Here is a 12,266-nt window from a genome sequence, read left to right as displayed (position 1 = left end):
TCGCGGCATTAGGAAGGTTGAGAACCACTGCTCTAGACACTAAAGTGTAAGACTGTCCTGGGAGCAGGGCGTGGTCTTCGTGCAGCAGACAGGGAGGTTTGCATCAGTCTCACTGTCCCTACCACACAGGATATGGAAATGGGGTCATGAAGGGGAAGCAGGCACACACTTGCCCAGAAGAGCAGCCAGTGACCCCAGCAGCATTTCCAAGAGAAGGGGCCTAGATTTTGATCTAGGACAGGGACACAGTTGGCTGGAAAGAGGAAGTCCTGGCCAGGAGGAGAGAGCAGAGTGAAAGCAGGGGGCGGCCGGGGTTGGGGACAGCACAAAGAGCCCCAACAGAGTGGTGAGCACAGGCCACCGGGTAAAGTCCGCCCAGGGCATGTATTTCCCGCTCAGGAGCCCTGGGAACAGGTGGCCCTCCCACTGTGTAACTATCTAGGCGGAAGGCGGCAGACCCTGCACAACAAATTGAGCTTCTGGGCTGGGAGGGTTCTTGGCCAGAATGAAGAGCCGCCCAGGAAAGGTCAGGATTGCCTATGAGCTGTGCACAGTTGGCCTTTCCTGGTAAGGAAACGCCACAGGCTCGGTGTGATGTTCTTAGTTTCCAGATAAGTCAGGACCTATCCAAGGTCATCCCTGCAATAGTGTCTCTCACTCACCTACGGCCGGTACCTGGTTCTGGGTGGGAGAGAAGGGTTGGTGTCAGCTTGTAAATGCCCTGGAATGGCTGGGCATGCTGTGAGAGTGTGTTGTCCATTGCTCCTGCAATGTCCGTCCAAGCAGAATAAAGGCTGAGAGCCATGGCTGTGGCTGCTCCTTCCTGGGGTGCAGGCTCCCACTTGAACCTCCCAGTCCCTGGCCAGCTTCTCCTGGCACACCCACTGGATAGCCTGGCTCAGAGAGGTGCATCACCGCTGTGTTCATAATCAAAAACAACAGGAGAAAGATTATAACTAAGTTATGGTAAATTCACCCAATAGAATAGTCATCTGACATCAAAAATGATCACTGGGAAGTTTCTGTAGCAACATAGAAAAGTACTTACAAAGTACTAAGTAGACGCTAAGTAAAAAAATTCTTCACCCAAAACTGTTCAGTATAATTGCAAATATATGACAAAATAGGCTCATTTTAGAAACAAACATTACCCTTCTCCCAGCTCTCATCTCTCCTCCCACCCCACCCCCCGGCTTTCATATAGGGAATGGAGATGGGCTTTGAATCCAAGAGTTTACTACACGGCGGGAAGGGCTCCAAGAAAGAGAGAACCAGCCCAGGGCTGGGGCTGGATTCAGCAGAAAGGGGTGGGCAGCGACAGCACAGGCTCTTGTATGGCCTGCGGTCCTGTGCAGATAAGGACTGCTGTGTGAAAATACTGCTTCAGTCCCTGTACTTACAGTCATAACACATGTGAACTCGTAGTCTCCCGCTGCCCAGTGGGGTGGTTGCTATGTGCTCCTTTTGCAGATGAGAAAACGGCAGTCGGTGAGGTCTCCCAGCCAGGAAGTCGGAGCCAGGACTTGAACTCCAGGCTTAGTGCTCTCTTTGCCATTTGATTCTAGGCTCAAGACTAGAGAAGGGGGCTATCAGCAATTTTGTTTTATTTCAGATTTCCTTTTCTGTTGCATTATTGGAAATTTCTACAGAAAGGAAGTGTTGGCGGCTCATTTGAGGGTGAGACCAGGGGGATGTTTACAGTGCAAGTCCTTAGCTGCTTTGCCCTCTTCTTCAGGATGACATGGAAGCGTACCAGACCCAGAACCGCTTCCTCAATTCTGAGATCCACCAGGTGACAAAGATCTGGAGAAAGGTGGCTGAGAAGGAGAGGACCCTCCTGATGAAGGTGAGAAGTGGGACCCCTCTTCTGGCTCTCTTCCCGCCACCCTTTCAGTCTCCACCGTCTCATGCGACTCCCTCCCTCCTCATTACCTGTCTACTCTCCCTCCTCATTACCTGTCTACTCTCCCTCAAACTGTGCTCTGATTGCCACTTCTGATCGCACAGGTACAGAGGGAAAGGCAGCAAAGAAAGGGTGTGCAGTGTGTGTCCCATGAGGTGGGAGAGAGGTGGTGTGTTGGAGGGGCAGGAAGAGCCCATGTGGTGGCAGCAGAAGGCACAGGAGCAGTGTCCAGAGCTCCCTGTCCGTCCCCCGGGCACTGCTCAGTGATACACCTACAACTCAGTGTAGGCAGCCTGCTCTAGGCCTGGTGCCCTCAAAGCCTCACCGCAATCCTGAGGCAGATTTGTGTCATCCCCATTGCTCAGATGAAGTGAAGGCACAGAGAAGTTAACTTGCCATAGGCCACCCAGCCAGCAGTAGCTGAACCAGAACAGGACCGCAAGCCATACAAGAATCTCTGCTGTCTCTACCCACCCCTCCCCTCCTTCTGCTGAATCCAGCTCCTGCCCTGGGCCAGTTCTCCCTTTCCTGGAGTCTTTCCTGCCTTGGATTCAGAGCCCATCTCCCTTCCCTATATGAAGGGCTGGGGGTAGGGAGGGGAGGGGAAGGGAGATGAGAGCTGGGAGAAGGGTGTGCTGCCTAAAGCTCTTCGGGCCTCAGGCCTCTGGGGCAAGCCAAGCCCAACCAAGTGGCCTAACCAGCCCCCACCTCCACCCCACCCCCCACAGTGTGCCTACCTCCAAGCCAAGAACTGCCAGGTGGAGAGCAAGTACCTGGCAGGGCTGCGGAGGCTGCAGGAGGCCATGGGGAACCAGGGCAGCGAGTGTGCAGAGCTGCTCAGGCAACTCATCCAGGAGGCGCTGCAGTGGGAAGCCAGCGAGGCCTCTGCTGACAATGTTGAGCTGAGCCCCATCAGGTGAGTCCAGCGGCGGCCAGGCCAGGGCTGGCTGGGGTGGCCTGGGGGTCCCAGCTGCCCTGCTGACTGTGCGTGGCACTGCACATTTCTTACCTCCTCACATCTTCAGGTAAATGAGCAGGTGGTTGGGATGGGCCGGTTTTACAGCTGAGGCAGTGCAGACAGCCCCTTGCCAAGGCCACACAGCACATTAATGCAGCTGACCTGGGTCTGCCTCCAGAGCTCCGTGTGTTTTTTTCCACTTTCCCAGGATGCCCCCCAGAGGTTTGTCTGAAAGGGGAGGAGAAGGGATAAGCCAGCTGCCTCCCCTGAGCCCAATGGACAAGGACAGTTAAATGTAACAGGCGGCACTGTGGCTGGGAGCTCCGGTCTTGGAGCCACACTTGGGTCTCTCACTGTGTGACCTTAGACAAGTCACTTTACCTCTCAGAGCCTCATGCGTAGCCTCCACACATGTGTGTATGACCCTGGTTGCAAGAGTAGGGTTCAATGAGATAGCATGTGCAGAGCCCACATAAGGGCAAATGGTGAATAAGTGAACGGCCATCTGGAATGGATCCCCAGCCCTCCTACCTCTGGTTAGCAATGATGCTGTCTCTGCCCCATCCATTTGGGGCTTACTGGCTGTGGAAGTGGGGTTCTATATTGACAGCGCAAGACTCCTTGGGCCGAAGGCAACATGAAGTAATAAACTAACCAGAAGTGAAACACAGGCAGGAGCCTTGCCCAGGGTGTACCCCTTCCCCATTGCCCCTTATCCGGGGAAGGGATCTGCAAGGGGTTGCTAACATGGGCTTTTCCTGGCAGCGAGTATGATGAGTATGGCTTCCAGACGGTGCCCAACTACGAGGTGGAAGACCTGAAGCTGCTGGCCAAGATCCAGGCACTGGAGGTGCACTCCCACCACCTGCTGGCCCACGAGGCTATGGAGCGCCCCCTGCGAGAGCGCTGGGCTGCCCTGGGTGAGCTCACACCCTCTGTGGAACTCAAGCAGCTGCTGCGGATGGGTGTGTCTCGGGAGCACCGGCCTCGAGTCTGGAGGTGGCTGATTCACCGCCGCGTGCAGCACCTGCAGGCCCCTGGCCGCTACCAGGAGCTGCTGAGCCGGAGCCAGACCTGCAAGCACCCTGCTGCCCGCCAGATCGAGCTGGACCTGAATCGTACCTTCACCAACAACAAGCACTTCACCTGTCCCACCTCCAGCTTCCCTGACAAGCTCCGCCGGGTGCTGTTGGCCTTCTCCTGGCAGAACCCCTCCATCGGCTACTGCCAGGGCCTGAACAGGTGAGCCCCAAGGCCCCAGTGAGGACAGAGCCTTTGTCCTTCAGAGCAGCCCCCTGTCTCTTTGGAGCCTCCCAGAACCCGGAGAGGTGAGCCCAGGAGGCTTGATATGATCCCCGCTGTACAGATGGGGACAAGCAGTGAAAGGACACATTCAGGACAGAGGGCCAGAGCTCAGGGCTCCTCATCCCAGGCGCTCTGCTTCGGTTTGTGCTCAGGGAGTGCCACCCCCAGGGAAAGCATGACCAGTCCCCTGGAGTTGTGTTGTGCAAACACAGCTCACAGCTTGTGGAACTGTCTGGGTCAGGGATCATTTGCTTCAAACAAAACCCACTCAGCAGAGCCAAAGGAAAAGAGAATCTGCAAATGTTACAGGGAACCTCACACAAGCCAGGAAAAGAAAATAGAGCTACAGACCACATGGTCTTTGGAAGCCGAGGCAACTGCAGAGCCCCAGGGGGCATCATTCACCCCGCATTCTATGGGGACCAGGTCCCTGTGATTGTGCAGCTGAGAGAGTACTGCTCTGCAGTCCCCCGTGGGGCTGCGTGGTCTGTGGCTTCTTGTTCCACATTTCTGCTTCCTTCTCTCTCAGTAGACCAGCCTCTCTGTCCGTCATTCCGTGGACATTTAGGGCCTGTGGAGGCTGTCGGAATGGAGACCTCAGGCCCTGAGCCTAGAGCCTTTCAGTGGGTCTCCCTTCTGTCCATGCCCTCCTGTCCCAGATATAAATTCCCAAAGGAAGGAATCCGATGGGCCCAGCCTGGATTCATTTCTCCTTATACCAATACGCAGAAGATCGGGGGTGGAGGTGGGTGCCTCGGTAGGGCTGCCCCCTCAGTACTGTGGGGGCTCTCATGGATGCCCCCCGTCATCTCAGGAGAAGTTGCACACTCTCAGATATTTCCCAAAGCAAGTTTTGACTCACTTGAAACATACATGCACAAGCAAAATTTACATAAGCCATTCTGCTCTTTTTTCAGATAGTTGGTGTGACATTTATTCAACACAGATTAAACATTGAGACTGTCCCTACTCACATGCAAATGGTTCCCATGGGTAGATATTTCTGATACTTTATTTCCAGTCTAAATTGAGTAAAATTGAGTATATACCTGTACAATTACTGGGAATTCTGAGTTAAACGCAGAACAGCTCATCGGTGCTTGAAGAGGCAGGCAAACTCCTATAGCAGAAAGGGGTTACAGGTAAGTCACAAGGAAAGATGCTTCTCCCTGTGTGAAAAGTAGGGGGAGGGGTACACAGGAGCAGCTGAGGCCCAGAGAGGGGTGACACACACACAGTATTTCTTTACTTCTTTCTCTGAATGCTTTTTTTTTTTAAATGATTATTGGTATTTAGAAAAATATTCATGTGACTGCTTTAAATAGGAAGTTAATCGTAGTAGAGCCTGTTTTAATGTAGAGGGTGGTGCTTATTCTTCAAACCCTTTCACTTGTTGAGTGCCGCCATCTAGTGGTCATCGTGGGAACTGTGTGTATCCTGTGGAGGACAGACACTGCTTACTAGTATATGCAACAAATCCTGCCTGTTCAGAGGGTGATAGATATGATAATGATTTAGTGCTAATTTAGAGCAAACATTTTAAAGCCATTTCCCTTTAAACTATAGCAGAGTGCTAAAAATTGTGTCCCATTCTCCCCCTACCCCCGCCACCACCACCACCACCACCACCACCACCACCACCACCCCCCTGCCCAGTACCATACTACCTTCTTTGCAGACCCACTGGGCTCTAAATGCCTTAGGTCTGGCTGCAGCCCTGAGCAGTTCATAGGCCCTAGTTGGTAGCAGTAGCCTCTCATCACTGACCTTTTAATGTGCAGCAATCTAAGCCACTGCTGGCAGCCAGCTCCAGGACTGAGCACATCCAGGCTCTAATGAACTGGGTGAGGTGGAGAGAACACCGCCATGGACTTGGGGAGCCCTGGGTTCTCTTTCCACTCTGCTTCCAACTGACCGTGTGACCCTGAGCAGGTCACTTTTGCTTCCTGGGCCTCAGTCTTACGGTGTCGGCAATGAATTTATCTAGATTGGTAGGACGTCGCTGCCTGGAGCCTTGTCTGTGAGAGTTCTGAGGCAGCCTCCACACTCAGTGGGAAGAGTGCCATGACCAGTTAGTTATGTCTGCCCTGGGCATAGTCAAAGGGAGTGGTGGCCAGGGTAGTGTACATTTGCTATCCCATATGACCTCTGAACCTGCCACTACCCTCCCCATCTCTGAGAGGGCAGGGCTCTCTCTCTCCCAGGAGACCTGTGACTGTCATCCACTCAGCTCAGACTCATGAGGGTTTGTACAGATATTTTAGCCAGAATGAAGAGAGAGTCTTCCTGAGTCTATGGGAGGGATAAAAGGATTTTTTTTTTCTTTTGAGAATTGACCCTGTTTCTTTAAAAAATATGAACCTGAGAAGAGTTTGGAGGTCCTGAATCCAATCCACTAAAAGCCCAGAGAAGCATAAACATCTGGACACTGAAATGTGCTGTGTGCCCATCGAAAATGTGAGCCTTCCAACACTGCCAAGGGTGCTCATGGGTGCACTGTCAAAAGGGGCCGATGCCCCCCTGGACAGCCTTGGCCAGAAGGTCACACGAGGTGTCTTCACTGTAGGATTTCAGAGACCTTGCTAAGAGATTGTGTATCATGGCCTCCAGAAGGGAGCTAGAGTGTGCAGCATGCCCTAAACATCTTTGAACATGTGACTTTGTGTCGACCCAGCATCCTGACAGACAAGGACATTTTGGAAAATGTATTCTTGAATTGGCCCTGGAGGACACATCAGGAAAGATGGGAGAAGTAGAGAAAACAGTACTTTTTCCAGGCAGACTTCCCTGCTCAGCACTGTGGTGTTTCATTACCCAGGATCCCATTGGAGCCCCGTGAAAACTTTAGGGGAGAGGGGAAGCAAATGAGAAAACGATCTCCATGAACTGAGCACCTGGTACATGCCAGACAGCGAGCCACGCACTGTCGGGGCTATCTTCTCACTCCAGATGCCTCTGAGCCCTGGGAGGCAGGTAGTATTAATCCCACTGCACAGGTGGAAGGCTCAGAGAGGTTTGCACACTTGCAAAGGTCTCAAAGCCTGTGGATATTAAGATGAGATAGCTAGCCCAGCTGGTGTGGCTCAGTGATTGAGCATCAACCTTTGAACCAAGAGGTCACGGTTCGATTCCCGGTCAGGGCACATGCCTGGGTTGTGGGCTTGATCCCCAGTGTGGGCATGCAGGAGGCAGCCAATCAATGATTCTCTCTCATCATTGATGTTTCTCTCTCTCCCTCTCCCTTTCTCTCTGAAATCTATAAAAATGTGTGTGTGTTTTTTTAAAGATAAGGATAGTTAACAGTTATAAAGAAAACACTTACCACGTGTCAGGCACTGTGCTGGGCATTTACCATGTGTTCATTGTGTTTATCCTCCTAACCGTCCTGTGGTTATTAGGAGGCTGCTGAGGCTCAGAGAAGTTATGTAACTTGCGTAGGGTCACCCAGCAAGGAAGTGGCAGGACCAGGATTCACACCCAGGCAACCAGACTTCACAGCTCCTGCTCTAAGCTGATCCCCCTTGCTGTGGAAATCCCCAATGTAATACTCCCCAAAAGTATGTTTGTCTCACCCCAGGTGCCAAAAACAGCAGCCTGGCTAGGGAGTGGGGTGGGGCAGGACTTCCTCCTGGGACCCAGGAGCCACCTCTATCACTCCTGGCCTCCTTCCCTCCCACACAGGCTGGCAGCCATCGCTCTGCTGGTCCTGGGTGAAGAGGAGAGTGCCTTCTGGTGCCTGGTGGCCATCGTGGAGACCATCATGCCAGCTGATTACTACAGCAAGACGCTGACAGCGTCCCAGGTAAGCAAGGCAGGGAGGGGCTTAGGAGTTATGCAGGTCAGCCCGAGCTGTTCCTACAAGCCAGTGAGTCTCAGAAGTCAGGAATCTCTCAAGCCTCTATTTACCCCTCTGTACAGTGGGCCAGTAGCCCCTCACTGGGACTGCTAGGAAGTGCTGGTGAGCTGATGACCTTTATTGTGGAGAATTGTGGAGTCCCTGCCCACAGAAGACAGTTGTTAATCCAGTGGTGACATTAGAAATGGTTGGTTTTCTGGGGAGCAGAGAAGAAAATCTAGTGTCACTTGCTATTTGCCAGTAAAACATTTCAAAATAGAGGTCAGGAAGGTGGAAGATGGGCTTGGGAGGATGGAGGTGGTGGTGATTCTTCACACACACTCATCCTTCCCTACCGTGCAGCACAGCTGCCTCCATCATCTCGCCTCACTGTCCGCTGAGCACAGGCTGGGCCTGGAGTCCAGTGAGCTGAGAGCCACACTCTCCAGTGTCCAGCTGTGTGGCCTTGGCAAGTGAGATCACCTCTCTGACCCCAGGCTTGTCCACTTTTGAATGGGAGGAGCACTACTGCCTGGGTGTTGAGGGGTGTAAATGAAGCCATTTCAAGCCTCCCATCTCCACTCTCCCACCTCGCCTGCTCTCCCGCCTCACCCCTTGCCCTGTTCTTGCTGCGTCAACACCATCTGTTTTGTGGGGAGAGGCCACCTACAGGGAACTTTCTCACTCCCAGCCCCAAACCTGCCAAACCATTATCTGCCCGGCCTTCCTGTTCTGTTTTCCTCCTACGATCCATCGCCCAACTCCAATTCCTCCTCTGGGACATCCACCTGGTGCAGGACGCGCAGGAGGGATGGGTATTCAGGTGTGGAGTAGAAAGGTCAATCAGACGCAGGCGGTGAATCCGGTGAGGATGTTTGGCAGGAAAGCCCAGCTCACTGCAGCTTACAGGGGGGATTCTTCTCAGGTAATGACAAAGCTGAAGACTCCTCCTGGCCCTCTGCTCTGCCATCCTGGCGTGGGCCTTCATCCCCCCGCTCATCATGCGGTCCCAGGGTGGCCGTGGCCCAGGCTGGAGGCAACAGAGGGTGGGAGGCAGGAGCTGGCTCCTTTCCCATTGGCCAGTGCTGTCTCACTAGACCTCCACCCACTCGTCCTTTGATGCCCTTGAAGTAAATCTCAGACATCATATCAGTTCATCCTTCAGAAGTTTCAGTGGCATCTTAGATTGAGCGAATTACCCTAGGTTTTGAGCTGGACTCTAGGCCTTCACAGTGGATGGACCTGGGATCCTGGGAGAGGAAGGAAGGGGGGGGGGCGGGGGTGTGTGTGTAGCCATGGCCAGCAGCTAACACTTGGAAGAGGACTTACGTGGAGGGGAGGGGTGAGAAACAGGGTTACAGGAAAACAAGAGCAGCAGGAGGCTTAATGGGCCTGTCTTGGAGGTGGCAGGTCAACCAGAAAAGAACCATGTCCTGCCGAAACCGGTTTGGCTCAGTGGATAGAGCGTCGGCCTGCGGACTGAGAAGTCCCGGGTTCGATTCCGGTCAAGGGCATGTGCCTGGGTTGCGGGCATATCCCCAGTGCGAGATGTGCAGGAGGCAGCTGATCGATGTTTCTCTCTCATCGATGTTTCTAACTCTCTATCTCTCTCCCTTCCTCTCTGTAAAAAATCAATAAAATATATTTAAAAAAAAAAAAAAAAAAGAACCATGTCCTAGAGCAGTAGTTCTCAACCTTGGCTGCACATTAGAATCACCTGGGCTCATCTGAGGTCCAGAAATCAGGATTTAAAAAAGATTCCCAGGTGATTCTAATGTGCAGCCAAAGTTGAAAACCACTGCCCTAGAGCCTGGGAAGGAGCCAGTGCTGGGAGTAATCAACAGGGTCACGTGAAACAAGGATGGAGGCAAGACAGTGACTACTCGGCGAGGCCACTGGCAGCCACTGATGTCCAGGGCAGCAGGACAGTGTGACTCCCCCCAAACATGCTTAGAGCGTCGTGCCTCAGGCCCAAGTGGGTGTAGAGAAGCAGCTGTGGCATCAGCTGGTACAAGCTGAGCTGCTTGGCTTGAGGTTCAGAGGATAGAGGGGCCAGAACTCCACTGTCCATGACCTTGCCATCCCACAGAGACCTCCATGGCAAAGCCCGCACTGCAGCCTGGGAGCAGCACGTGAAGTGCTGCTGTGCCTTCTCCCAGCCAGGCTGCCTGAGCCCCTCTGCACACACACACCCCAACCCCTGGGGGCAGGGCAGGGCCCACACTGAGGCTCCAGGACTGTGTGGTTGGGTAGGGCGGGGGGAGGGGAAGGGAAAGAGGCAGCCCCTTCCCAGGGCAGCAGCTGACGGGTCCCCTCGTCGGCCACCAGGTGGACCAGCGGGTGCTCCAGGACCTCCTCTCAGAGAAGCTGCCCAGGCTGATGGCCCACCTGGGGCAGCTCCGCGTGGACCTCTCCTTCATCACCTTCAACTGGTTCCTCGTGGTCTTTGCCGACAGTCTCATCAGCAATATCCTCTTCCAGGTCTGGGACGCCTTCCTGTACGAAGGCACCAAGGTAGGGTGAGCAAGGGGCCCTGGGCAGGACCATCACCCCTGGGTCTCAATTCTGCCCCTGAAAAATGGGTGGACAGTGACCCTCTCAGGCTGAGGACATCTGCTGGGAGCCTGGCTTTGTAAATTATGTGCTTCGCACACATGAGAGGGAGTGGCTCTGCTTCCCAAGATGCTTCCTAAAGCTGGAGGTTCCTTTCCTGGAGAGGAAGCCTGAGCACGACCCAGGAGGCACATCCCTATTCTGTCCGTGGCCACTCCAGTCACCTGGGCCCCTCCTCGCTCCCCTGGACCAAGCCCTGGATTGGGGTTGGCACTGGGTCTGGTCCCAGCTCTTGGGCGATCCTGGGCAGGCCCTCCCCCACCATCCGCCCATTTCCACACGGTGGTTGATGACATACGCACTGCACAGTTCACAGAACCCTGGGATTTGCCATTTCATCAGTTCCTGCTAGTGCCCCATGGAAAGACAGTGTTACCCCCATCAGGGTAGAGCCAGGACTTGGCCCCAATCCCCAAAGGCCAAGCTCCCCTTCCCCGTGGCCTCCCTGCACACGTCGCCTCCAAGCTCTCAACCTCTGCAGCCTATCCAGGGCCTCCCACCGTGGTGTGTGTGTTCTCCCTCTGGGGATAACCTGCCCTGGCCCCCCATGCCCTTCCTGAGCCCCCACCTGGCCCCAGGTGGTGTTCCGTTATGCCCTGGCCATTTTCAAGTACACCGAGGAGGAGATCCTGAGGTTACAGGACAGCCTGGAGATCTACCAGTACCTGCGCTTCTTCACCAAGACCATTTTCAACAGCCGGTGAGAACCCACCCCTGCTCTCTCCACCTCTCCCACCACCACACCTGCTCATATGTCACCTCCTCCAGGAAGCCTTCCCTGACCACCCTATCCTCAGTGGGTCAGAGCCCCCATAGCCCCAAGCTTCCTCCTGCCTCAGTACATATGACTTGGAGTCGAAACTGTCTTCTTCTTTACCATTTCCTCCCTGAAAGGTGAGCTCCCCAAGGGCAGGGGCCAGGGGCCCTAGCCATGAGGGCAGAGTGGATGCAGGCCTGTCTGGGGAGGCACGGTGAGTGCAGGTGCCCTGGGACACTGTGCTCTCGGCTGACTGTGCTCTCCCCCCAGGAAGCTGATGAACATCGCCTTCAACGACATGAACCCCTTTCCTATGAAACAGCTGCAGCAGTTGCGAGCGGTCCACCGGGAGCGGCTGGAGGCGGAGCTGCGGGAGCTGGAGCAGTTCAAGGCCGAGTACTTGGAGACTCGGGCAGCCCAGGACCCGGTGGTGCCCGAGGGTTGCACCAGTGAGGACGAGGGTGACGGGGAAGCCTGACGGGGCCACATGTGCTCCCCAAAGCCCTTCCATTCTTGACTGGCAGGCCCACAGGAGGGCGGCCTTGGAGCAGTGGTCTAGCCCCTGGAGCCCATCCAATGTGACGCTGGGCAAGGCCCTTCCGCTTCTGGGCTCCAGTCACCCCATCAGGACGCTGTGTGCTGGTTGGGTGCCCAAGGATGCTGCCCCTTCCTCACTTCCTCCTCAGAGCACTTTAGCACGCGGACAGGAGTGCTGTCTTTATAGGGAACTGTGAACATTCTCTAAGTTCTTCTGTATAAAACCATGTAAATACGAGAGATAGTTCACAAGCTTTGGAATTTACCCGATTCTCAGTAGCCACCTGTTCCTAGGTGAGCCCCACCTGTTCCTGGTTGAGCCCACCACACGGGCCTTCCCAGCCTAGGATGTCCCTGG

General features: G+C 54.4%; 1 protein-coding gene across 2 annotated transcripts in view; it reads left to right on the top strand.

Moving 5' to 3' along the window:
• Nucleotides 1–12,172, top strand: part of TBC1D2 (TBC1 domain family member 2) — a 43,141-nt gene extending 30,969 nt beyond the window's left edge. The window contains exons 7-13 of one of the 2 annotated variants that reach the window (XM_081103806.1): nt 1,736–1,846; nt 2,632–2,819; nt 3,627–4,103; nt 7,848–7,968; nt 10,330–10,515; nt 11,193–11,314; nt 11,642–12,172. In XM_081103806.1, coding sequence (XP_080959932.1) covers nt 1,736–1,846; nt 2,632–2,819; nt 3,627–4,103; nt 7,848–7,968; nt 10,330–10,515; nt 11,193–11,314; nt 11,642–11,849 — 1,413 coding nt within the window. In that variant the 3' untranslated portion in view covers nt 11,850–12,172. Of the gene's footprint in view, nt 1–1,735; nt 1,847–2,631; nt 2,820–3,626; nt 4,104–7,847; nt 7,969–10,329; nt 10,516–11,095; nt 11,315–11,641 lie in introns of both variants that reach the window. The other variant, XM_081103807.1, reaches the window with a different exon arrangement.
• The last annotated feature ends 94 nt before the right edge of the window (nt 12,173–12,266 follow it).

This window comes from Myotis nattereri, assembly GCF_964212035.1.
Source record: "Myotis nattereri genome assembly, chromosome: 12".
NCBI classification, from domain to species: domain Eukaryota; kingdom Metazoa; phylum Chordata; class Mammalia; order Chiroptera; family Vespertilionidae; genus Myotis; species Myotis nattereri.
The sequence above is the reverse complement of the archived record's forward strand: the minus strand, read 5'-3'. Positions and strand labels throughout refer to the sequence as shown.